The 27,444-nt window shown below is 35.9% G+C and overlaps 3 protein-coding genes across 5 annotated transcripts; 2 read left to right on the forward strand and 1 right to left on the reverse strand.

Annotated features, from left to right (window-relative positions):
- Nucleotides 1–1,288: 1,288 nt before the first annotated feature.
- Nucleotides 1,289–5,149, forward strand: LOC149933957 (G2/mitotic-specific cyclin-B-like). The gene is made up of 2 exons (XM_090181154.1): nt 1,289–1,939; nt 4,117–5,149. Exons 1-2 carry the CDS (start codon nt 1,430–1,432, stop codon nt 4,768–4,770), a joined length of 1,164 nt encoding a protein of 387 aa, XP_090037280.1. The 5' UTR covers nt 1,289–1,429; the 3' UTR covers nt 4,771–5,149.
- Nucleotides 5,150–15,861: 10,712 nt separating this feature from the next.
- Nucleotides 15,862–21,278, reverse strand: LOC149933958 (ubiquitin thioesterase OTUB1). The gene is made up of 7 exons (XM_090180829.1): nt 21,098–21,278; nt 19,904–19,959; nt 19,422–19,520; nt 18,594–18,712; nt 18,458–18,542; nt 17,217–17,320; nt 15,862–16,272 (listed from the first exon to the last, which is right to left on the reverse strand). Exons 1-7 carry the CDS (start codon nt 21,144–21,146, stop codon nt 15,987–15,989), a joined length of 798 nt encoding a protein of 265 aa, XP_090036955.1. The 5' UTR covers nt 21,147–21,278; the 3' UTR covers nt 15,862–15,986.
- Nucleotides 21,279–22,696: 1,418 nt separating this feature from the next.
- LOC149933959 (uncharacterized) lies at nt 22,697–26,596 on the forward strand. Of its 3 annotated transcripts, XM_090154139.1 has the most exons (5): nt 22,697–22,836; nt 23,116–23,318; nt 24,511–24,649; nt 24,946–25,254; nt 25,686–26,596. In XM_090154139.1, the coding sequence occupies exons 4-5, from the start codon at nt 24,972–24,974 to the stop codon at nt 26,231–26,233; spliced, it is 831 nt and encodes a 276-aa protein (XP_090010265.1). In that variant the 5' UTR covers nt 22,697–22,836; nt 23,116–23,318; nt 24,511–24,649; nt 24,946–24,971; the 3' UTR covers nt 26,234–26,596. The 3 variants fall into 3 exon arrangements, with proteins under 3 accessions (XP_090010265.1, XP_090010263.1, XP_090010264.1); XM_090154137.1 differs by lacking the exon at nt 24,511–24,649 and having other exon boundaries at nt 22,698–22,836; XM_090154138.1 differs by lacking the exons at nt 22,697–22,836; nt 24,511–24,649 and having other exon boundaries at nt 23,105–23,318.
- Nucleotides 26,597–27,444: the final 848 nt, after the last annotated feature.

Genomic DNA, 27,444 nt, shown 5'->3' on the forward strand with positions numbered 1-27,444 from the left:
AACGATATTTGGCGTTTCCGGCGGATATGGAAATGCTACACGTGAATCAAGACATAGGTATGAAGGATATTAATAAAATATTAAAAATAAAATTGGTTTCATTTTGCTATCTTTCATAGTTTTTGAGATAATCGCAAATAAGTGCCAAAATCCCACCGGCCGAAGACTTATTTAACAGAGTGCACTGTATCATTACGTCGAAACGACTTACTTTTTGATATTTTAAGTGACTGAAAATGACCATATGAAACCGTAAATATAGCTATATAAATAGCTATATACATATATGTAGTTGGTCAAGTCCCATGAACGGGAGTGAAACAATGAGTTTATTTCCGTCAATCGCAAAACTCTTGAATCTAGAGTACAGAGTTCTAGAGCTTCTTGGGGCTTAGTAAGAGTAGCGAATAAATCTTCATTAATAATATCTTAGCCTAACATATTTAGCTATACGAATGTAACCTTCTTGAGCTGAGAGATTTTTAATAAGGAAACATTCTCAGATTGAATATATAATCTTTTTCGAAAAAAATATAATACAGAAAGGAAGTTATTTTAAAAATATTTTAATTTGTTTTATTAAATCGGCAAAGTTTCACAGTTTTGAGCGGTTAATTGGCAAAGCGCGACCTTAAATCGACTCTTTGTGCTACAGGGGTAATAATTAAATGTAAAGTATGAATAGTCCCAAAAAAGGATTTACGGTTTTAGTGTCGAAAAACGTTCGGGCGTTTTTAGGTCGGCATTTGGTCGACCGTACCCCGACCCTAAAACGACTTCATGTGCTACAGGGGTTAATACAGCCCCCATGACGTTATTCTATGTCACTGGTCACGAGGTAAAATACTATACTGCGAATAATTCGTCCAAGATACTATCCTCTTTGAGAAATAATAACGTGACCACCAAGGGCGTCTTAATGTCATGACCAACATTAAATTGTTACCAGGGCAACGAAAATAGGTCACACCCAGGAGCTAGCCACGACTTTGTTGCATCGGAGATTCAACGAAATCAGAGATACATTTAACTTGGGTTGAACTTCAAAGGGTTATTTATTGAAATACTATAAGGAGACTACTAAAAAGAGATGCTAATACGTCACAAAAACTTTGGAGAAAATTCTCAATAGAATCGTTTCGCTAAATATTTTAAAATAACGTGACGTCACTTCTACACCTCCGCTGTCTTCCTATTGGTCCAGAAAGAGTGAACCCTCTTTAAAAAAACAGGTAAGCAACATTTCCGTGGAAAATAAAAAACTTCGTAACCAAAGGTTACTTTCTCCTACTAATTGCAATCCACGAAACTTGACCCCGTGGCTTAACGATATCTGACGTCCATTTGTCGCTACTCTGTCATTTCCAGAGTACGTATTTAAAAAAAAAATAATTTTAACTCTATTAGTCGTGATAGTTAGTTCGTAATAATGGCATCGTTGCAAAATATCGAGCGAGTCGTTCTCGGTAGCATTGGTAATTCGTTCACGAGACGAGGTGCTAAAGCGAAGGACCCAGTGTACGTTCGACGATGCCTTCGCAATAGAACCATTCTCGCTGAAGCTCATAAAGTCGCCGATAACACCGTCCTGAAACAGTGGGACTCGCTGTCCAAAAAGAATGGTACTGACGAGAAACTCAAAGACGTGTCCAGCCTGGAGAGCGTTATGGAAGTCGACGAAGATTTGTTTGAAGATGCGGAGGGGCTCGAGGACGCCATCGAACCCGAGGTTGAGCCCATGCAAATAGAGACTTTTGCGGAGAAAGAATCGCGAATACGATCGGCGGAGCACCTTTTCGCGTGCAACGAGTACGTTACTGATATTTACGAGTACTTGCAAGAAGCGGAAGCTAGGTTCGTAGTGCAGGAGAACCCCCTGAAGAGGCAGACTTACATTTCCAATCGGATGAGGTGCATTCTAGTGGACTGGCTCGTTCAGGTACGTCACTCGCAAAATTTTCATATTGAGAAATTTCCATAATTGTCATCGCGACCTCGTGCAGGGGCACAGCGAAGAATCGCTTATTGGGGAAGGGGACAAGAGCGTTTTGCCAACTCAAGCCGAAGGTGAGGATAGCTGGGGGAAAAGTACTAAACCGCGAAGAGGGTGTTAAAATTTTCGATTGTGTCAATTCACTAACGATTTTCCAACTCAAAAAAAGGTTGGGTGAGCTTCCCCCATATCCACGCCATTTTCGACTTACTGACACACTTAATCTAATTAAAACGAATGGCTGCGGACGTCATTGTAGTAACGAAAATACGCGCTAGTACTGGTCACACGCTGTTTTCCGTACAGATTTCCACTTCGTGGAACATTTTGACGATGCTCTCGCCGTCGACCTCTGGTGTCAAAACATACCATCTCTTGCTATCCAATTAGATTACGGCGCGGAAATTAATGGTTTTCCAATAACAATTAACGCACTAAGCGAAGAAGCACGGGGAAATATATAGGGTGTTTCAAAAGGTTATGCAAAAATAGGGGTGAGTTGAGAAGTATGTCTGTTTTTTTTCCATTTTCGTACGATGAGTTAAAAGAGCGCCAGAGAGCTTCAAAATGTGGCCTACTAGCTCCTGGAAGTAGGCTGCAACAAGCACAAAACCAGCAGCAGGGACTTTAAATACTGTTTAAGTTACCTTTTTACGCTGGTTACCTCAATTTGTTTACAAAGTCCTTTTTACCTATCACACCAACCCAAACCTTAATGTTCGCATTTCCCTGCTGCTTGGTTTTGCGCTTGTTGCAGCCAATTCCAGTGTCTAGTAGGCCACACTTTGAAGCTCTCTGGCGCTCTTTTAACTTATCGTACGAAAATGGGAAAAAACAGACATGCTTCTCAACTCACCCCCTACAACTACTTAAAATTTTTGCATAACCTTTTTGAAACACCCTGTATTTACTTTGTTATGTCTAATAAATCGGCAAATAATGGCATATTATTTTATGGTTATTAAATATAATTTATTTTAAACCAAATAATTTTTATTTTTATCGATTTTAATTTTTTAATTTTGAAAAAATATATGTGACTTATCCCAGTAACTAATAAATAATTATAAATTAGGACTATTTAAAAGAAACATTTGAGTAATATGAAACGCAATTAAGTCACGGCAATAAAAACAAACTAATGCGCGCGCATCCTACGCTGTCCCTGTTTCCGGGAGTAGAAGGTATAGTGAGCGATAGCGAAAACGTAAGTTAACGTCAGCGTCAACTTCTTTTTGCGATTACGAAAAAAAAATTAAGACAAAGAAATGAATAACCGACGGCAGCGTCAACTTGACGAAATGTCTTGTCAGTGTGCGATGGGATTTAGGCAATCCCAGAGGGGGCATTTTAAGAAAGTCTAAATGGCAGTGTAAAACGATTATAATCAGCCCACACTTTAATCCCTTGAAATAATTTTACTAAGTATAAACATAAGTCTACAATTACGTTCCATAAGTGTCGGTTAGCTATCAGTAATTTTATCGACTAAGCGTAAAAGTTCGAAAGACCGGACCTCTTTCCTGAATAGAAAGGCTTCTAGCGAAAAAAGAAAACGTACGCTTAATGACTTCCTTTAAAGTCCACTAAAAATTTGTCGTCGTTCTAGAAGTTTATCTGGGTAAATTTTTATATGAAATATACTTATGTTACCCAAGTATTATTCGTTGGTCTGATGGTTGTGCGCCAAGAGGAAGTGGTTTGTCCCATTGGGTGGCTTGCGTCAAAGGTGCGACTACCAGCGGTAGGGTTCTCTTTCTGCACACGTCTGCAGTGCCGGCCTTAGGCAAGTTTTAGGATGGAGCAAGATCTGATTATGGCGCCCCCCTTGCTTGCCCCTAATCTAAAAAAATTCCTTTATTTTTCTTTACCACTGAGGCTCCAACTGAGACTTGTCGCCTGGAGGGCCCGCTCCGTTCACCCTATGGTAGGGCCGGCCCTGCATGTCTGTTTCATCACCCGTCCTGGCTGTGGACGTTTGCGCATGGCATTATAATGAGACTACCGGTGATATAGGATGATTGATATCCCAGGTGCATCGGTATATAAAATACTGACATAAAATGTCCACTCTTGTTAATAAACTTAATAAATTGACAGCTTTACCTCTTTTCGCTTCCCAGGTGCATTACCGGTTTCACTTGCTCATTGAAACCCTCTACTTGACCGTGTCCATCACCGATAGGTTCATCGATAAAGAGAAAATCACCAAAGAAGAATTGCAGCTTCTAGGCATCACGGCCATGTTTATAGCCGCCAAAATGGAGGAGACATACGCTCCAAGAATTAACGACTTCGTGTACGTTACCGACAACGCTTATACCAAAAACGACATTGTCGTCATGGAAGCTAGAATTCTACGCCGATTGAACTTCGAAATAGCAACGCCGTTGGCCATACACTTTTTGCGTCGATTGTCGAAAATAGCATTTTGCGACTGCCAAGAGCATACGATCGCTAAGTACTTGATGGAAATCACGCTGACAGACCAAAGCTTCTCCTGCTGGCCACCATCGCTTCTGGCTTCGACAGCCAGTTACCTCGCTCTACGAATCAGTCGGGACGTCAACTTCTCCTGGGAAGAAAACTGCGAGCAATATGTCCAATATCGCGAGGAAGATCTCGTACCCTTCGTCCGAAAACTCAGTAAAAAGCTTCTGAATGAAAAGCAATCGACGACTAAAGCAGTCCGAGAGAAGTACGGACAAAATAAGTTCTTTCGAGTAAGTTCAATGGCACAGATGTCTTCGCCTCTCGTTTTCAGACTTGCTAAATGATTTTTAAAAAGTGTATTTTTGTTATTGTAAATTTTACAATTATTTTATGTACCGGTTTATTTGTGGACGAAAAACGTAAAGGTTTTAAGTTTTTTAAGATCTTATAATGCGTTATCTTATTCGAAAGGGACATTACATTAAGTTAAGAATAAATAAGTAAATAATACTTTTAGTTAGGTTGCGACTAGGCTTGTTCTGGTATTTCAGAGTAGGATAAGAAGAGTAAGCCTACGACGTAATTTTACATAAATGCGTGTGACCCTTTTAACAAAAGCGACATAAGACCCAAAAGTGGGTCAGCCCTACCTTTGCGCCTATTGAAATATCCACTATCGACTACAAATCCAATTAGACGGCTATGTATTGGAAGCGTTCTCTTTGGTCTATGGGCTAATTTGTTTTCTCTCTTCAAGGAATGTCCACTGGTCCTCAAAAAACCGGTTTTCGGTTACCGGTGTTTTTAAATCGCCGATTTAACCGATCAAAAAAAACTGGGCCTTGAAAACAGGTTTTCCAAAAAAACTGGTTTTAGCTGACTGTAATTATAAATATTAAATATTAATGTTAAACTCTAATTTTTATTTAAATTTTTAAAAAAAGTACGTCAATCGTGCCAATACTTTTGGTTTACATCCTAAAGAAACGCTCTTTCTGAAAAGGGTTCACTGTAAACATGCGCGCTTTTGTCACTCACAACCTGGTTTAACCTCGCATGTAACATTGAAACTAGTCTTTATGATGAAACTATAGTCTTTATGATGCGATAGATCTACCTAAAATAGTGGAAGAAAGAAAATAAATTTAAAACCCGTTTCAATATTTATGTTCCGTCTTAAAAACCAGTTGGAACCGAAGCGGGGACAAACCGGAAAAAGAATGGTGCTCTGGAGTTAAAATATCGGTTATCGGTTTAACCCTACGGTTTTTGACATCCCTACACTCTTTCCTTCACTCGCGCATAGAGATACGTTCTAAAAAGCCACACTTGGCGGCGCTAGAGTGACGAAAATTTTTAATTTTTATGACATATTCTTTACCTTTCTCCTACTCTCTTTTAATTACTTCGCGACAAGCTCTCCATGGAAAATATAACGATCTGGGATCATCTGGCACACTTTTATGTCTTATGTCGCTTTTGCTTTTAGCAAATAAAATCGTCTGCTTTTCCAGAATTTATCAGTTTCTCCATAGAAATCGGATAAATAACTAGAACGCTCATTCAAATAAGCTGTAGATTTGACCGTGTATTTTAGTTGGTGGATGACGAAAGTACCGCCATCTCTGTCGCACCTTGAAAGTTAATTTTCTTAAATGTTCAGACCTTCTTTATATACAGGTTGTCCACTAAAATATGGAACAGGACGGATATCTCCAAAACCTAAGATTTTAGGTCGCATAGAGTGTGTAGGGGCAAACCAACTTTGAAATTTTCGTCTATTTCGATGTCCTTGAACCATGTCTTCAAGGTCATTCAAAAACTATTTCGAGAACCGTAAGTGCTAGAAACTTTGTTCCAATTAGAAAAGTGTTCCCCGTCACGTTATAGGCCAAGATGTCGTGGACCCGATAGGATTCAACCAGGCCCGTAGCCAGCGAGGGGGCTTGAGGGGGCCTGGCCCCCTGAAAAATAATTTGTGCCCCCTCAAAAATCTCTGAGTGCCCCATCGTGCCCCCTCAAAATGTTTCTGTGCCCCCTTACAATATCGTTGTGCCCCGATTAATATCGGAAAATATTGGGATAAGCCGATGTAAATTCTTCTAAATCCTCTAAAGTTATCATGTTTAAATCATTTCTTTTTCAATATTTAGGAATATTTTATCCTAATTTACTTTAGTTATGACATATATTAGGGTGATATATACACATTTTGAACTGGACGCCACAAACTCTCTGTAAGGCACTGAACGTGCCCCCTTAGGAATTTGCTGGGCCCCCTCAACTGAAAAATCCTGACTACGGGCCTGGATTCGACCAATAGGAAGTCGATAAAAAGTTTACCAAAATCACAAAGGTAGTAAAAGGGAAAATTGCAGTAAAGCGCAAATAACTCCAAAACAATTCGTGCTACATTATCGAAATTTTCTAGACAATCTCATCATGGTGGGAGATTTAAATATTCGGAAAATTGTATGACCTTGAACCATGTCTTCAAGGTCATACCAAAACTACCTCGAGAACCATTAAGTTTTGAGCAAAATTTCCAAATTAGAAAGTTGTTCTTCGTCACATTTTATGTATTAATAACTTGAAATAACTTTTTAAATTGTAATCAAAATTATTTTTGAGTAAAATGTATCGTATTTATTAGCTTTAACAAAGTTGAAAAACAAAAACATTTAATGATTATGAAATACATTTTAAAATAAAGTTACATTTTAAAATGTAAAATAAGATTCTTTATCGTTTCACCTTTTATTAAATTAAATGTCAAAAACATCACCGTCCATCACCACGCACGTTTGTACTCTGGTAACAATCGATTCCATTGTGTGTTCCAACATTTCTAACGTGATTTCAAGAAATTCTTGTTCGATTCTTTCTTGTAGAATGACATCGTTAGGTACAGGCGTGTGGTACACTCTTTCCTTACGAAACCCCAAAGGAAAAGGTCTAATGGCGTTAGATCTAATTAGAATTTTTGCTCTAAACCTAATGGTTCTCGAGATAATTTTAGTATGACCTTGAAGACATGGTTCAAGGTCATACAATTTTCTGAATATTAAAATATCCCACCATGATGAGATTGTCTAGCAAATTTTGATAATGTAGCACGACTTGTTTTGGAGATATTAGCGCTTTCTTGCAATTTTCTATTTTTCGAAATTTGTGACTTTGGTAAACTTTGTCTCGACTTCCTATTAGTCGAATCCGATACGGTATTTAGGCCTAAAACGTGACGGGGAACACTTTTATAATTGAAACCAACTTTCTAACACTTACGGTTCTCGAGATAGTTTTCAAAGTAGGTTTCCCTCTACACACTTTATGCGACCTAAAAATTTCAAAGTTGTACCTAAAACTGTTTTGGAGATATTCGTCCTGGTCCATATTTTAGTCATAGAAATCTTATAGGTAACTAGAATGCTGCGCCTACGGCCGAGCTTGACGCCAGTTCGCCTTGAACCTTCAGCCAATGAGAGGCCGTAGAGTGGTTCCGCCAAGGAGGATAATAATCCTCCTTGGATCCGCTACTATAGCGGGAGATAGGAGCCGTCATCCTCTCTGGTGACATTAAATTCTTGGCAGAACCACTCTTTGAGCTCTGATTGGCTGAGATCTGGCTATCGTCTGCCACGGCGTTTGGCCCATTTGCCAGTTACACGGCAGCATTCCCTATGAGATTTCTATGCTTGAAACCAATGGAAGAATTTTAGTTTTCTTTCGTTTTCGGTTGGATGATACAGGTGGCGGTGTCGGTTGTTGGCTCGGACTTAAAATTGGTCTAGTTTCTATTTCACTACCCTGTGGTCTATTGCGTATATTCATTTGTTGTGTTGTTTCCTCCTGGTTATCCGGTACTTCTGTTTCTACGCTTTGTGCCATTTCTTCGTTACTGGTCTCTGCCTGTACTTCAATCGTCTCTTATCTCTTCCTGCTCCAGTTCCATCTCTCTTTCCTGATTGTTTATAGGCTCTCCTTGTGTTGGCTTCTCCAAAACGACGTCTTTTCTTTTATTGACTGGGGTTATTCTTAAGATACTTGTCTCATATTCGTCTGTATGCCAATCTCTTCGTTCATCTCTTCTCCAATTTACCGTTTCTTTCTCCTTTATTCCATCATTTCTTCCAATTCCGCCTCTTCTCATAACGTTTCTATTTTCTTTATGTTGAGGAAATATTTGTTTAACTCTAGGACGTAGATGCACTCTCGTTCTGCGTAGAATTTGTCCTCTTTTCGTTTCTATTATATATGAGTAAGGGTTCTCATCCAATTTTGTGATTATTGCTGGTAACCACTTGCGCTTATTTGAAAAGTACCATATCCTGTCGCCTTCTTTAAAAGGTTGAAGTTGTTTGTGTGGTTGTCTTTTGTTATGTTTTATCATTTCCTTTTGCCTTTGTCGTAGTTGATCTTCTATTTTCTTAGTACTGAACTGAGGTTTAAGCGTATCCGGATTACTTGTACTAGGTATCCGTGTGTTCCTTCCCATCAGCATTTCATTTGGGGTTAATCCTCCTTGTTGCGGTGTCAATCGGTATTCCATTAACACATAGTTTATGTCTCTTCCTTCTGTCGCCGCTTTGCTCATCAAATTCTTCAACGTTTGAACTGTTCGTTCTGAAAGTCCATTGCTTTGCGGAAAATAGGGGCTCGATGTAATATGCTTCACACCCCACTCCTTGAGGAATTTTGAAAACATGTATGAGCTAAAAGGCTGTCCATTATCGGAAATCAATCTTTGGGGTATTCCATGTCTGGTAAAATGTGGAACCATGAATTTGATTACTTGTTCTGCATTCGTGCTGGACAATTCTTGGGCTTGAACATACTTGGAGTAGTAATCTACAATTAGAATCATATTCTTCGAATCTTGTTTAAAAAAATCAGTCCCAATGGTGTGCCAAGGTAACGGTGGTATTGGTAGTGGTTGTAGTGGCATAGCAATATTTGACTTCTCTCGTTGTCGACAGGTTGGGCATGTTAAAATGTAATTGGTGATGTCTGTTGTCATTTTAGGCCAAAATACATTTTTTTCGTGCTTAATAAATACAAGAATTTACACCTTGGTGTACGGCATGTAATTTCTCAATTACTTTGGTTCGCATTGCGCTGGGTACGATAAGCTGATTGCCTCTGTATAGCAAGCCATCGCTTACGTATATTTCATCTTTTGCAGGCCAAAAATTAGTTAATGAACCCCCATTATAAAATATAAAATTGAGAGAATTAATTAAACAGGGTACTTAATATAAATTATAAACTAAATCCTTGCCTTTAGCAATACAAAAATTAGAGCCCTTGACATATGGAGATAATTGGTGTCTTTTTCCTCGTTTATTACCGTAGTACAATACTTTCCGAGCCGTACCCACCCGCATTTTTCTCAGAAACTTTGCCGAACTAAACCAGTAACATTCCCTCAACTCACAGCGATCCCATGAAACCTTTGTCATTTTAGCGGGCCTTAAGCCCACTATCAGGTAACCCGAATCTAACAAAAAGCGCACGTTTTCCAAGGCCAGGTCATAGGTCAAAAGTGTGCCTGGACACTTTCGCTTGACAACAAAATAAATATAACCGAGTGATTTCCTAGCATCTTCTCCCCCACAAACACTGAGACCCCCGCAATCACGCGGAACCAATCCCAAGGGACCTTTCGTGGGTCAGACAACGTCATACGTCCCATGACAGGACATGAGTCTTAGGTGCACCAATGACCCAAATAAAATGGGAGGTCACCAATCGCTTTTTATTTTCAACTCCGCCCTGGAATCCCTGGAACAAAACCAAGAGACAGAGCCCCAAAAAGGAGAACTGTAGAGAACTTGACAGAACTGGACAGAAGTCTGATTACTCAGGACGGAACTCGGCCTCTCTGGCAAGAGAAGGAACATGTCGAAATAATTAGAGAATAATGCGCGATGAAGTCGCGCTTAGATATTAATTAGCCCTCAATGCAGCCTTCATGACCGAAACAACCCTCACTGACTGCCAAGATGACCTACATCCAGGACATTCCGACCGGAAGAGTATAAGCCGAGAAGTAATGAATCCGGGAAGCGTAATGCCCTCAACACCCTCAAATCACCTGTTGATCACCCTAAATCTAGACGTTCCGAGAGAAGAAAACCAGATCACCGAGACCGATTCCCTCGCCTAACCAGATGTTTTAGACTGAAACCCGAAGTACCTACGCCGCTTGTAAGAAGTTCGTCGTCGTCATCCGGACATCCGTACCGTAATCCGGCTCGTTAGTTACCGTAATCCGGGCATCCGTGCCGTAAGCGAGACGAACGGACAGTTTGGAACTGTCACCGTGAAACAAGAAGTCCCCCGTCGAGTCCCTCCAAGAAAACGCGTGGGCGTGTGTCTTGCGTAATTCGGAACCCCGTAATCCGGAAGCTCCCGCAACCCGGAATCCCGTAAATCGAAGAGCAGCCACGAATCAAGTGATAAGTAGAAATTTATCATAATCCCCCCCCCCCTCCTTGTAGAGTACCCAGGGTCGAAATATGAAAAAGCCGGTGAAAACGTAGATAACTATTTTTGGAAAGAAGGCTTAATCCCTCGCTATCGTTCGAGAAAAAGGTTCAACACAGCCCCCCTCGAGGTTGAGAGTTCATTCTGCTTCTGAAATTTATGCAGTTTGGACTATATTTTTTCGTTCGCATTGTACCCTCGTTGTAGCCATTTTTGTTTTGTTTGTTTTTCAGTTAACAGTGCCATTGTTTAAATGTCGAATCTCAAAGTGTAGTATCTCAATTGTAGTGTTTATTATTTAGTGTAAGTGTATATGAAAAAGATAAAAGAACCATAGTAGAGATGGCCTAACCATCACTAGAAGCAAAGTAAAATTACCCCGCCAGTTCTCCCCACAATTTGTTCATTTTTGTATATTTGTGTTTTTCTATAATATAATAAGTGTTAAATAAAGATTTTTTGAATACTACTGTCAGTCAACCATCACATGACAAAGTCTTAAAATTCCTTAAAAACGTTACACTTATTAGATAATTAGAGCAAGCTGTCAATTTAAAGATCTACGATTCGAAAGTTAAATAAACCATTTATTTATAACGTTCTGAATCTTAGTACTTTGTAGGGTAATATATTTTCTTCTAAATACTTCATTTAAATAAGTGAGTTTGTGGTATTTTTGGATGTCAACCGGTCAGCATCAATAAACTTAGGCTCAGCTCACCTCTGAATATATTAGTAGTCCAAGCAACGAAAAGGTGTAGAGGGAAATGTTGGGAACACAATTTTTGACTTGGTAACTTTGTTTGGACTAGTTAGGAGGTGAACATATCAAAAGTCCCCGCCCGTAGCCCTTGAGCGGGGGGGAGGAGGGAGTTTGAAGGTCCCATTTTTCGGTTTTTCGCTTATATCTCGGAAACAATGCGTCCTAGCGACATGGTCACTCTATACAAAATGAAAGCTGATTAAATTTGCTACAGGTCTTACTCAGTCACGGTTTTTGATATCTTTCATAGTTTTCGAGATATCCGCTCTTGAAAGTCTGTAATTTTTGCCTCACATTTTTTGCTCTTTTTGACCGGATAACCCTTCAACGATGCACCTAAAAAATAAATTCCGGCCATAGGGTTGTAGAGCATTAAATTCACTTCAATAATATATATTACTTTACTATTTTATCTATTTTCCTTCCAATGTTAAAGCAATTTCAGTGTTGAGCGTGAAATCTGAAGTTTTGCGACAACTGCCGACTAATGAATCTTTAAATTTCTCACCATTCCCAATCAACGTATTGGCGAAAATATGCACCATTAAATTATGTACACATAGTGAGTACTGGACGTCTTAATAGCACAGATACTCATTTTAGAATATATATTAGTATATATATATATATATATATATATTTACAAACATCAGATTTTATTTATATAGATTTGTATGTCATCTTCCTAAAAACTCGAAAACGGTTAGCTGTAGAGCTTTGAAATTTTAACTCAATGTTCAGGGCCTGATTTCCAACTAAACGCGGCTTATTTCAAATACCTGACATGGTTATTAATCTAATTCAATTTTAATCATAATTCAATTTTATTTACATACTCTCTTTAGTTCCTTGCGCCCGTCCCGACCTTTAACGGGTTAGTGTGAAATTCGTAGAAGGGGAGTTAGTGTGAAAGAAAGGAACTTCGTAGAAAGGGAGGGTTAGTTGGGAATTTTAAGTACAGGACGTGTTGCGTTTTTGCTACCGTTTTTGCTACGCGTGTTGGGTTTTTGCTACAGCGTTTACCTTTCTTACGTACAAATAAGATCTAATTCATTAAAACTAAGACCCCGGGCGAGGCCGGGTATTAAAGCTAGTAAATAATAAAATAATACATCATTGGAAGGTAAATAATCTAATTTTTAATTAATTTAAGTTATTTTTAGCTGTTTTATTGAAGATTTATTGTATTTCACATAAATAATAAACGGCGATCGCTACGATAATGCGTCTCATAGTTTTAGCGTTTCAGCTAGCATTTTGTGACATGGTTAGGTTATTTTTACACAAAAATAAACTGTTTTTGTGCTTTACTGCTAGTTTTTACCCTAATTGGGCACTCATCTGTTTGTTTTTGTCATAGTTTGTTTTGTTTGTTTCAGTGGGATGTTTTGGTGTTACATTTAACGATGTCATGAGTGTTGTGTCGTCAAAATGACCAGCAAGTGTTTTGTATGTGATGAGGAAGTGACTGCATCGAGTCCTGATGTTTCTAAAGTGGGTGAAAAAGGGATAGTTTTCCTTTTAAAAAGTCAGTAAAGAGAGGGGTGATGGCAAAATCAGCCAACTAGCCAATGTGACTTCACTTCTCGTCACTATCCCAATGCCTTATAGACACTCATATATGCACAACGTTGGTCATAGCAACATATTTTCCCATTAAAATGGTCTAGGTCTTCTTTAATTAAGTGTGAGGATGATGGTCGCCTGGTCAGCGGCCCCACTAGTATATATTCTAAAATGAGTATCTGTGCTATTTAGACGTCCAGTACTCACTATGTGTACATAATGGTGCATATTTTGGCCAATACGTTGACTGGGAATGCTGAGAAATTGAAAGTTTCATTAGTCGGCAGTTGTCGCAAAACTTCAGATTTCACGCTCAACACTGAAATTGCTTTAACATTGGAAGGAAAATAGATAAAATAGTAAAGTAATATATATTATTAAAGTGAATTTAATGCTCTACAACCCAATGGCCGGAATTTATTTTTGGGTGCATCGTTGAAGGGTTATCCGGTCAAAAAGAGCAAAAAATGTGAGGCAATTTTTTTTTTCCAAAATTACAGACTTTCAATATCGGATATCTCGAAAACTATGCAAGATATCAAAAACCGTGACTGAGTAAGACCTGTATTTAATCAGCTTTCATTTTGTATAGAGTGACCATGTCGCTAGGACGCATAGTTTCCGAGATATAAGCGAACAACCGAAAAATGGGACCTTCAAACCCCCTCCTCCCCCCGGCTCAAGGGCTACGGGCGGGGACTTTTGATATGTTCACCTCCTAACTAGTCCAAACAAAGTTACCAAGTCAAAAATTGTGTTCCCAACATTTCCCTCTATACCTTTTTTTGAGCATTCGTTGACTGGACTATAGGTATACTTTTGCTTATGATATGTAGAAAAAAATGTATTAATAAAGAAATAAAAGTTATTTATCATGTATTTTACATAATTTCGCTTACAACCTTATAAGAATTATACGATTAACCCAACTATTTAGAGCTCGGATAGGCTTACCCAGCTAGTAAATATATATTTCTAAATATAAATGTATCTAAAAATTTCATTAGTTACTGATGTATTGTTAAAAGAGGACCAGATAATTAATATTTTTCCTAGTTTTGGGTAAATATGGGTTTTTTGTGCCTTTTTTAAACATTTACACAATTGGTTGGTTAACTTTTTGAGCAGTATTCATGGGTCAACTAGAATGAGGCGTATGAGATAATTTCATTAGCGATACCACAACAAAAGTTTGTCTGCTCTTTAATACAGAGATATACAGGGTGTTTTTTGCTAGAAAGTGTTTTTTTTTTCAAAAACCATATTTTCTAGAAATTTTAAATTTTTACGGTATGTTATGAAATGTTTCTTTTTGAAAATTCTAATACTTATCCAACATAAGTACATCAAATCAATATACCTTTTAAAAAGGATCCTACTTTTTCCAATAAATGAAAATTTTAATTTTAATAAAAACTTGTAGAGGTTAACGATAATAGTGTAAGGAAAATCCATTCCCAAGGCAAAAATTTCCATTCCCATTTAAATAAATGATTTTCCATCCATTCCATTCCCGAAAAATAAATATTGATACCATTCCTGCAGGAATCCCGCAGTAACCATGGTAAATGGTAAAAAAACAATTCCATGCAGCTCTTTAGTTAGGAGGGACTGAGAATGAGGGAACTCCGGTATTTGCAGTAAAGGTGGAATGAAATTGGTATATGCACACGCGTAGATCAGTGGTGTAGCCAAGGCACAGCAGCGGGGAGGAGGATGGAGCTAGGGTTATATAGTTACTTAGAAATTTCCATTAGCTCTCCATCGGCTTGTGTGGACAAGAAGTTTTCATCTATAAGATATGCTTGCTATCTGCATCAGTACATACAATTACCCCCTTGAGTGTAGTTTAAGTCCAGATTCTTTAAATGAAAGTTCCATTAAGGTGTAGTTGCCTTTAAGCTACCTTAAAGATCAGCTCCCAAAAATAGGGCATTTAAAGCCCAACGACTTGTTTTTAAAAGAAACTATCAACATTCACCCCTAGATTGTTAAACCTGATGGCAGGAATGTGAAATTCATTGATCGGCCATAAATATGGAAGTTCATACTCCCTTTAAAGCACAGTTCCCTTAAACAGCAGCTTTCTAACCTTTAAAGCATAGATTCATCAAATAAGCAGTTCTCCATAGAATAATTTTAATTACGGTTATTCAATATAAGGCTAGTTTCCCAAAACTACCAGTTCCTAAAATGTTGTTTTCTAATCTTGAACACAATTCCGTATTCAAAGAAGCTTCGCTTCATTTCACACTATATTCAATTTAAAACCTAATTATATTAAAATAAGTCTTTTTCTAGGTACTACAGTGCCATCTTATTAGTTCATTTGCAATTGTTGAAGAATTTTCATTTGTTTAGCAGACTAAAATCATTTAACTAAGTAAACTTATTACATTGAGCATTAAGCATCTCTATGGAAACTGAAAAGTCCTAGGGATCCACAAGTGTCTACCCACATCTTGAACTCACATTACAAGTAATGATGCACCTTCATTTTCAGTGTAAATACTAAAGTGTGTCTTCAGCATTAAAATATTGAACCATAACCGTGAAATGCATAGTTTAATGCATCTCATTGCTGGTATGCTGAAAGGCAGGCAAAGTAAATGAAAAATAAGAAAAGCAAATGGTTATTTTATTTATATAACGTAAAAATAGTGAAACTGCCAATTTATGGTTTTTGTAGGTTGACAATAAATACTTTTTAGGTGAAGCTTTAAAGTCGACGTTTGTACAATCACACTAATATAAAATATCATAATGTCCAGGTCGGTATAGCAAATGGACTATTGGTGGTTTGTCTTCGGGAAAGCTATGAGCATTCACCGTACCACCTTCTCCTCTATCCATATACTGTACTCTAACACCAATTCCAAGACTAAGAGTCAAGGCAATTATGTGAATGTGATCACTTTCTCGGTACATAGGCTCCACCTCTTGGTGGCAAAATTCTTTAATGGTTCTTTCGCCTTCGATAAAGCTCATGAAAAATTGTTCTTCTTTCTGAAGGTACCCTGAAGTTAACAATCTGAAAAACAACAAGCGAAATTACAGTGAACTAATAAAGGAATAATGAGATTGTAACATGACCACCTCAAAATTAACATATCTTAATTACAGAGAAAAATTCAGTAGTAGTACTGATTTATTGGAACACAATGACGACAGCTAGTGGAAGAATGGTGGCGGGCATCATTGTGTTGCATTAATAATTGTACAACTCTTTATTTTTTTATCCATGTCAAGACATTCATTTTGAGCTCAGTCTAATGCATATTTATTATAATAATAATAATATAAAAATATAAAGCAGTGGTTTTACAATAAATTTTAAAGCTAAGTTTTAAAACCGTGCCCTCTTCAGAAACTCTGACCCACAATAAACGTTCTATAATTACTATTTCAATTATCAGATTTTCAGAAAAATATCAAATAATTGGTAGCAATATTCATATGAACATTTTACAAATGACTTTTCCAAATTGGTAATTAAAAAAAAAATATAAAAACTAACTAGATTGAAATCTAAAATTTCCCACAAGTTAACAGTAAAGTTGTTGTGATTCAAAAATGCTTGGTACCCCTTTATTGACCTTAAATTCAAACTCATACTTACAAAGTGCGGCTACGGAACCAGCCACTCTCGACTGTTGTACATTGCATTTGTAAACTAATTTAGTTAATACTAAAATTAACCTAATTGGTTTTCATGACAATTTTTTATCATTTTATACAACACCTCCGATACTAGCAGCACCACTAAGCCAACTTGCTCAAATTTTTTATAAAAATAAGGCGTTTTTTCCTACTGGCCAGTTTGAAAGCTATTTGAAAGACCTATTTCGAAACGTTTTTTAAGCCCTATTCCATTCACATTGCTTTTTGAATCACTATACTGTTGGGTCTCATTTTCAAAAAAAAAATTATACTCGTATCTACTGTTAATAAAATCAGATACAATTAGAAAATTACCTCATGTAAACTACAATGTAATCTGAAAAGCTCTGTTCATTGAAGACTTCTAGTAATTCCTTTAAATCAATTGTGTTTTTGATTTTTCCTAATACTTCCATAAACTGAAAGAAAAATATTAAAATATTGAATCTTTGGGTGTCAAAAGTTGGAATAATAATAAATATTACTGGAAATTGAACCGAAATAAAAGTAAATTTTAGGGTTTCTTGGTTTACATAATTTAACTTTTTGTGTTAATACCAAAATTACTTTGTGCAATCAAGAACACATAGAAGTAAGTAAGAACTATGTATGATAACATTGTATCTGCGGCTATGATCTTATACTTATCAAAATAGACAATATAAAAGTTGCATAATTTTCCCCTGTTCAATTCACAAATCTAAAAATGGTAAGATAATTTTTTAATTTGAATTCGATGACCGAAGCATTATTATTTTCTGCGACTATGTGAAAATGTAAGGGGCACCAGTCAATTCTGAGTTTGAGAAGTATAACTCTTCATTTTGGCAACCTTAAATATTTTCATAGGTCTTAGTTACTTCTATGCGTTCCTGGTGCAATTAAAAAATTGGGTAAACATCTTCAAAAATTACTAGTATAATAGTGAGGGTTTTGTATTTCTTCAAAGATTCCATTTATTAAACATTTGTATCATTCAATCCCAGCGCTCGAAATTAACCGGAACACTGTTCCGTTTAGTAAAGGTTTTCTGGTTCGTAAAGATTATTTTTTATTGCACAGCTAGCGTTTTTCAGAATAATCGGAAGCTTTGAAAAGAAACACATTCCTATTCGTGAAAAAGTCCATTTCAAGCACTGTTCAATCCATTAAAAGAAAAATAATTTGTTACTGTAAGCCAGGAGTAACAAACACCAGGAGCACGCAGATAGCCTTTAAACACGCTAACGCAGTGTTGTGTACAAATATCATTGGACGAACCTTTATGCTGAACATTTTACGGAAAGGGGGAAGATCATTTCCAAATTTATCCCTTCTGACACCTGCCGGCACTTAAGCGTCTAACCAATGAAGAATGTACACAAGAAAATGCATGACATTTGATAGGTATGGGATGCTGCGTTTGTTGCTAATAAGAATTTTGTTGTCTTCTTTTAATTTTAAGCACAAAAAAGAATTGAGACTTAAATTCGGTTATTTCTCTTCATATATTTTTTAATATTTTGGGCAAAACACATTCGAATCATTCAGAAACAACAAAGAAAAATTTAAATTACCGTATCATGAAAATCTTCAATTGTGAATTTTGGGAATCCTAACTCCACAAGTTCATCTTTGCTTTTTTCTGCCAAAGTATAAAACCTAAAAAAATACTATTAGTTCAAGCATTAACTGTACAGTTTTTATAGTTACCTATCAAGTTCGTCTTTGTTTGACAGTAGTATTTCAAAATAAGCAAAACTGACTGCTCTGAAAAAACAATTTCCATCTGGGCGAGTTCTTCGTAGTGATTTGTACTTTCTTAACAAATCCTAAAAATAAAATGTAAAATTACAAAAGTAAGTTTTCAAAAATATCTAAAATCTTTTTGCTCTTAATTACAAAAAAAAACAAATAAAAATAAAAAGGGAAAGCAAATAAAATTTACAACACTTTTAGAGTCATAATAGCTTATTTAACGTAAGTGGAAGCTACCAAGAAAATCTAAAGCTGTGTAAATTCTATGACAATATTTCAAATGCATTTTTGTAGACATGTAAAATACCAAATCGATTATTTAAAACGCCAAACATTGAATAAAAATTATCATATAACATTTTGAGTACAAATATCTTTGGCCACGCCACTGGAAACTCAACCACAAAAAAAAACCACTAAGTAATTCAACCAGTTTTGCCCAATTTTTGAAATACCAAATATTTTGAATATACGCGACTATTTTTGTGAACATTTTCAAATTCTATTGCAATTGACGAATCAAATATTCGATTAGGTATTCAAGTGAATTTGTTGTAACCAAATATTTTGCACACCCTTAGTAAGATCTAATTACTACAAATGAAACCATAATCAAACATTATATCGAATTAAAACATATACAGTCATAATAAATTTCTTTACAAAATGATTTTATCACTTATCGTAATGGATACAAAAGAGAAACAAAATTCCAACCTTACAAAAAAATTTAACTATTATTGATCGCATAGCTCACTCTTTAAAACAAATTTTTAAAATTACTTGAAGTTTTTGTTGATAAACTATGTCTTCATTTGAGTATTCATTAATTAGCTGCTCCAAAGAACAGGTATTTCCAATTAGAGGTGTCGCTTCAGCAATCTGAAACATAATTTAACCATTAACAATAAAAACCCCTTTGAGGAAATGAAAGATCTTTCTACTAGAACACTAATGTGTGTACGCAGATATGTCAAAATGCTATTAATAATTCTCCTATCTATTTTTGTGTAATATATTTTTCAGAAATTAGCCCAAGGTGTATTTAGATTGTAAGTTTTGTCCAATGGGTTCTTTTCCGTGAAAAGGCTGATTGTGAACCAGGGTGATTTTACCCCTTGATTTTTAGGGGCCCCAAATTCACAATGTGGCTTGGAACACAAGTATTTGTGAATGGTTTTTAATATCTAATTACTAATTTGAGATTTTTTTTGAAAATGACCATACTTAATTCTTCAAATTTCTAAAATAAAATTTTACCCTACCTCTTTTTCAATTTGCTTCTCTTGAGCCAGAATTGCTTCATCAGTTAAATTGGATTCTTAAAAGAAATGATCAAATCACAAATTAAAAATATCAAAATTCTTAAATGAAATAAGTAAAAAATATAATTTAAATGTTTAGTACATACAAAATTTGAATTAAAATTGTGAATAATTTTCCTAGAAGTTACAATAAAACCACGGTATTTATATAAACTAATCTTAAAATTAAAGTCATTCTCCCCATGTTCAAAAGATTCAAGGGCATCATGGTCTAGTTTACCCAAAACAAGAAAGGGGTAAAGGAAAAATGTGACAGGAATGTGGTTCAACGACGTTGGAAGAAGTTTTAGGGAATGCTCAATGAGATTTCAAATTTATTGTCATCATAATAACTTGTCAAAGGCACTTCTGTTGGTAATACTATACTACTACAACTACTTAACCATTTTCCGTAAAATTTTGGTTCAAAAGTAGAATGTGATGTGAAAGAAAAAAAAGATTTAAGGTCAAAGATCAATAGGTACAAATCCTATGGATAAAAAATAAATGGTCTTGTGCTAGACGACTCATTATAGTGACAGACATTAATCTTTAGTAGGAACAAACTGTATGTTCGACCAATTTCCACAAGAGCATGCTGCAATTATAAATATCCCCACACTATTAAAACCTTTTCCGCCCTATTTTCAGTTTGAGGTGAGTTTCCATAAAGCCAAATCATAGCCTTGGGAACATTGTTGACCTGATTCATTAGCACCACAGAATTACTTCAGAAATAAAATATGTGTAAGTTACAGACTCATGGGGTTGAAGTTTAGAATCTGACACAAATATTGTCTACATTAGATATAATCAAATAGCATTAAACTTTCAGAAGTTTGTAAGGATAAATCTGGTTGCTTGTAGTTTAAAATTTATTAACCACGGTTTTGACCAGTGATAAACCAATTCTTTTTCAGCCAATATTGCTATTTTAATAATGATAATATAATATTTATATTATTAGTTTCTCCAAAAATTTTATTGACGCGCTTGAGCTCTTTACTGAAAAATCAGAAATCACATTTCTTTACGTGTGAAAGCAGACGAAATTTATCAAGCAGTCGAACTTACAGGCCAAGCCTAAGCTCGAGCTTTCCGAAGCCTTGCTTGTTAAAAATTAAGAAATTAATATGAGGTACAATAAAAATTTACCGGGAGAAGTTGCAATGGCTTTGGTTGAATTCGGACTCGAATTCTCCATAACTAATAACTAAACACAATTTACGCAACGGAACTCGTCATTAATAACGCACCACGGATGTACCTTAACCGCAGCTAATGAAGTTTTTATAAAACCATGATAAAATGATAAAACCATGGACGATTGAATTAATTTGAACCGTGGTGTTTGCGTTTGCGGACTTGGCCTTTTCACATGCGAGGTGAAGATGGGTGCGTCAAAATAATTACATTTCAGTTTACATAGAGCCACGTGGTGACCACAGTGAGAAGTTCATAAATTGCTAGATTTTTATTAACTAAAGTGGATAATTTGCTATTGTAAAACTCAAAGAGTCTGCTCTGGTCCTATCATTCCTACATAAACTGAAAAGGCTAATTATGGCGAATTCCTAATATAGGCTTCGTGCTTAGGAAATATAGCGCCATCTGCCTTAATAACCGCCAACGGTTTCACAGATGTTTACTGTTCAATAAATAAATAAATAAATAAATAACTAAATATGTGAAGAAGTAGCAGACAACTTTTGAATTTCTAGGTTTTTCGGTTGAACTTTCAGCTGTTGCACAGAGATAATTTTTAACGAGCAGACAGCTTTAATAAATTAATATATTCAATTTAAAACTCGGTCGGTAGACGGCTGTAATTATGACCAAAATTTAAACTACGCACAAAGCCTATACGCTTAGACGCTCTCGTATCACATTACGTGATCGAGGAAAATATTTTAAAAATTGCCATTTATCTCTCGATCGAAGTTAGATAATGATCTCATTGAAAAGTTCCAAGCTCTTCTTGATAAGTTGATATTAAACAGTTTCAGCAACTTACGAAACGCGGACGTCTACGCATCTCCCCGACGTTTAGTTCCAACGGACATGTGGAGTGATGTAGTAGTTTGCGTTGGCGTAATTTTCATGAGTTGCTGAAACTATATTTTTTAGCGTAAAGAGCACATTTTTATTTTAGGTAGCGTGTGCGAAATTGTGTGGAACCGTCTTTTGCACCCCAAAATCAAGAAGGACGTGTGGCTTTTTCCTTTTTCAACAAGTTGAAATAGACAATATGCGAGCGTCTATTAACAAAGGTAGCGCTAAAAGACGCTTAAATCATAGACAGTATATATCCCTAATGATATATACTGTCTATGCTTAAATAAAACATCTGCAAGGAAATCGACCAAAAGTAATATATCCGAGAACCAGGACCTGAAAGTGACTGTTTATATAGTGCTTGTTGAAATAAGTGAAACTTTTCACCTGTAAGGAATGCAACAAGTGTTTCCTTTTAACCAGGTTACTTTTTTAATATATTAAGGCTTAGCAAAAAGACGACGCAACGTTCTGTTTACAGGTGAAAAAAATTCCATTATTTGAACTACGGACTTTGATTAAAAGTCCGTGTTTCAACAAGCAGTAACTTGCAGGTCCTGGCTCTCGGATTACTTCTTGGCGATTTCCTTGAAGATGTTTTATTTAAGCGCCTATAGCGGGATTTTAGAAACATAGTCGTCTGTTAAATATTGTTCCAGTAACTAATCTAGAGATGGCGGGTAGTGTAAATACAAAACTTCGTCTACTGTGACAAGTATTTACAATTATTTTCTCTCTAGTACAATTTTACCAGCCGAAGTGGGAATCTGCAGCTATTGGCCGTGCTACATGACAACGGGGTCATTTTTTTTCTAACCAGGGCTTTTTTCTCGCCGGGAGTAGTGGCTCACTCCTGTAATCCCAGGCGTCCGGGAGGCAGAGTTTGTGGATGGCCGTGTGAGGACGACCACCAATCCCCTAACGGGTGGTCGGAATACTTCCGCCAAGGGTGTCCCCACCCCTGTCCCCACGTATCCCCCCGTTGGCGTGGCCGTTACACATATCTCGCCCTGATTAATCAGTTATTGTGTGTGTGCTGGTGTCTAAGGCCTCGGGTCGACACCGATGTGTGTGTATCTCAAAAAAAAAAAAAAAAAAGGGCTTTTTTCTCAAAATAGAGACTGCGTCAAGTGTGCTTGTTTGAAGTACGGTGTAGTTGGGTAGAATAATAGACTAGGCATCGACTTTATTTTTACGACGATGGTGTTAAAGATATTTAATAGAAAAACCGCGTCGGTTTCTAAACTAAGGAAACATTTAACTTACTTAAGTTCATTTAATTAACTACGGAGAGTCACTAGGATAATTATATCATTAAAAGGTAAGATTTATTTAGGATTAACTGATTTCTGTTTGGATGTGGCCAAGTCTTGGGTTTGGTATCGGTAAAGCCGAGGCTGTTATCGAATTGTGGATGACGCAACTGTAGTCGTCGGCCCTAGTAACTTTGTTTACGTTAACTTAGTAGCCCTGAGAAACGACTCCTCAGGTTTATTAGTGCCGCTACAGTTTATACACACACCTTTGAAATGTATTACGTATGTACTTTTGCATAAGTATCTTTACACCAATACTATGCTTTTGCACCAATTTTTAGTTGAACTTCATTTCTTTTTTGGTCTCCTTCACACCATACAAAAATTCATACCTCATTGTTGAAAAATTAAATTTTGAATTATGTAGATTTCATTTAATTTTTTGTCCTGTTTAATATGGGGTTGAAAAATTAAGCCTGTTACAGTTACAACTACAAGACTTGATCTGAAAATGGCTTAATAAAAATACCACTGCTTTAAATAATTTTAAAATTTTTAATTTGTGACGGAAACCGATGCAATCAGGGATAAGGGTTTCTGTGCTAATTATGCACAACACTTTTAGAAAATTCATTAAAGTAAAATTAGACCGTGAAAAACTTTGACAGTTAGTGAGGCAATAAAAAATAAACAAGTCCAAATTGGAATTTTGTCTTTCGGAAATCAATGAACCGAAATTATTATTGTCTGTTTCTTCTAACGCAGATGCAAGTTATAACCTCTACTCCTAACTACCTGAGTATGCCAGCTGGCAATTTTTTCATCTACCCTCACTAGACAGCAAAATAGTCTTCCTGCGCATGGTAGCTGATGTTTATGAAGTACTGATAATTTCTGTTTCATTTATTTACATCTTTATCGATAATAACCAAAGAGTTATTGACAGAAACTGAGGCTAGACTCCTATGTGGTAGAGCAATTTAGGACCAGGGGTTGTGTCTCTTCTCTTTAATGCTTTTCCGTTAAACCTACAGTATAGGCGCCTAGTCTAAATTTTTGTATATTTCTATTTCGTTGTTACTATAAAGACAAAATTCCATTTGTAACTAATTTTTTTGCAGTCCTTCTAGCTAAGATAACTCTTTCTGCTAGTGAAATTTTTCTTACCATCAGCCAAAGGTTATTTTTAAAGTAGGAAATGGTATTTTATAAATCTTCTCTCTTGAACTTTTTTGTGATTTTTTTTATTTGCATTAGGCCAGTGGTTTTCAAACTTTCTGGTATGTGCCCTTCTAACCTCTAACTCTGAACTACTGCTAACTACAAATTTCAAAAGGAACAATTGGCTGCACCTATTTTGGGGCTCTACATATATCATCCAAATATAAATTATAAAGTAAGGGGGCACTTGGGAATTTTTAGTTTTATTTAACATTTTATTGTTTTTGCTTAGAATTTTTACAAAAATAGGGGAATTTGATTAATTTTAGTTTCTAAATAGTGAAATCTCCGCACTGTGTTTTGGTTAACACACAAAAAGTATTAAACACTGATATGTATTTTTTCATGGATGGGGCAATAGCATTGAGTACTATTGATAAGCACCTATATTTATTCTTGGAGCTTGTGGCTTTTCAGATTAAATCCATGTATGTATATTATATACCAATTTTAAGTGTGTTTAATTTTTAGATAATAAGCTGGATTCATCAAATAAAATGCCTACTACTGGAAGTGAGTCTTGTCAGGTCCCGACCTCTGCCCCAGAATCATTTTCTGGAGCTGATAGTAAACCAATTTGGTCTCGATATTATGGTTTACCATCGTGGATGAGAGTTCCTATTGACAAACTGAATATTAAAACTGATTTCGAAGAGTACGCCGCCTCTCCTCCTGAAGTTGAATCGGGTTTTGTACCAGAATTTGAGACCAAGATGAGTCCTGAACCAATTATCAGTACTAAGAACAATACAGCTACTACATTGAAGACGAGTCGCTCAGGTAAACATTGTTTCTGCACTTCTTTAAACTCAGTTTGCGTGGACTTGAAATAAAAGGTTCACCAATGAGAGCTTATTTTATGATGTACAAAAATTTTAGAAGTTCATATATAATATTTTTGCCATTTAAATCTACCTGAAATTTCTGGTAATGATGTATGATTTTGGTTTAAAGTAACTTATTACGAAATCTATGCAAATACCTTAAAGGGTTAGCAGTTACGTAGTAGCACAATTGCTTGATATAGTGTAATTAGAAATGTCTTTGCCAGAACTTTGGTGATAAATGCAGGTTTGAAAGAAATTAAGTGAAAAATTGTTATACTCCTCTAACAAGTTTCTGGTGTTAACTGTCATTTCAAACCTAATTAAAGCGGAAACGGTAAAATATCACTAAAGTTATATTGAATTATATATATTTTTCTGTTTCAGCACCATCATTAACTGATAAAAAACCTCTAAGTCTATCAGCACCTAAGCAAACTAGCTCTGATTTCCTAAAGGAAGTTGCACTGAGAGAATCTGAGAAACTGCTTAAACCGGGTGCATTGCCCCAACAGCTTCAGTTGACTTTGCCATCCAATTTTACATCAAATAGCGCTACTCCTTCGGCAGAAAATACACCTACTTCTACTCCTCAAGGCTCACCTTACATAGTCCGCAAAGGGAATCGCACTGCTGGCATACCATTTGATGAATCACCTTCGGGTAACAACGCAAAGAAATGGTTCTATACTGGTTTATTTGGAAATGAAAAATCTGAAATGAGTAAGGCTGCTTCATTGCCGATGGTAAATGATAAAACAGATTCCAATAGCAAGAAACCAGTATTGGACCTAAAAAGCTCGTTGGTTCAAGAAACTAAAAGTGATACAAGCGGTAAAGAGAAAATTAGAAAAATTTCAATCCCATCGCCTGGATATAAAAAATACACTGTCTCTAATTTTGATCTAAATGCTGTTAGTCCTACTTCATGGTAAGTGCTAAAAAGAAATGATTTCAAGTTTAGAATGTTTCACTAATGCAAGCGAAAAACATGAAATAATTAAGTGTGAATTTTTATAGCTTTTTTTTGACAAGCTATTAGTGAAACACTATTTGGAATTATTTTAATGCGTATTCTCGTAATACTAGTAAAAATTTTTTATTTTCTGCATAATGATATATATATTCTAGAACTTAAACGGTAATCTAGCTGTAATACTTTTGACTTCAAGAAAACACAATACACAAAAGCAACTTTAAATTAAATTTCTCTAAAGCCCTAAATCATTCCCTATGACTATTTATAAAGCAAATGAAATGCGTATAATTATTTAATGAAATAAACTTTTTTAAACATTGGTTTTTCAATTATTTAATACTGACATCTATTTTACCATAAGACTATCAACGGCCCCCTAAGTTTGAATTGGGCATAAAGGCGCATGTATTCAGCATTAGAGGGTTAAAAAAAAGAAAAACAGACCTGGGAAATATGAGGGAATGTCCAATTTTTTAATAAGGTTTTCTTATTAAAGATTTGACTTTATTGCTTCTCTTTTATATTATAATATGGAACCAATTTAGTTTAAATATCAATCATGAAACAAGTAATGTTATATCTCATTGTGAAAAGATTGGTTAAGTTACCACTGCTGTGAAGTTACATTAGGGAAGTGTTAGTGACATAATAAGATGAAATTGTAGTTTTTATTTATGTTATTTTGCACCTGGAAATATCAGTGAAATTGGTTTTCCAATAGTTGTATGAACCCTGACAAGCAAACTGTTATACTTCTATATAGGTTTAATTACAAAAAATGAAACGTCCATTAGTATGAAAAATTTAAGACAATGGGCAACTTAGGAACTTGGAATATACTGAATTAACGACCTCTACTTGAGCATTAAAACCAAAGTCTTTTGACCTTGCACAGGATTGGAAAAAACCTGGTTTTTTTAATTAAAACCCAAAAAACCATTTTATTTTGTTTACATTAGGTTTTTTTAAACACTGCTTTATTTTACTTTTAATCTATTTTTCACTTTTGTTTAACCGTGCATACATATAACCAAAAGTAAATAGGGGGAGAAAGTCTGGCACTTGGGTCCAACCACACGACGTCTTATTTGAGGGGTAAAATTTTTGGGCTTCGGAAATGACTTCCCCTCTCCTCTTTACAGGGACACAAAGGTATCGGTTGTACTC

Source organism: Leiobunum rupestre, chromosome 7, assembly GCF_980474605.1.
Source record: "Leiobunum rupestre chromosome 7, qqLeiRupe1.1.hap1, whole genome shotgun sequence".
Lineage (NCBI taxonomy): Eukaryota > Metazoa > Arthropoda > Arachnida > Opiliones > Sclerosomatidae > Leiobunum > Leiobunum rupestre.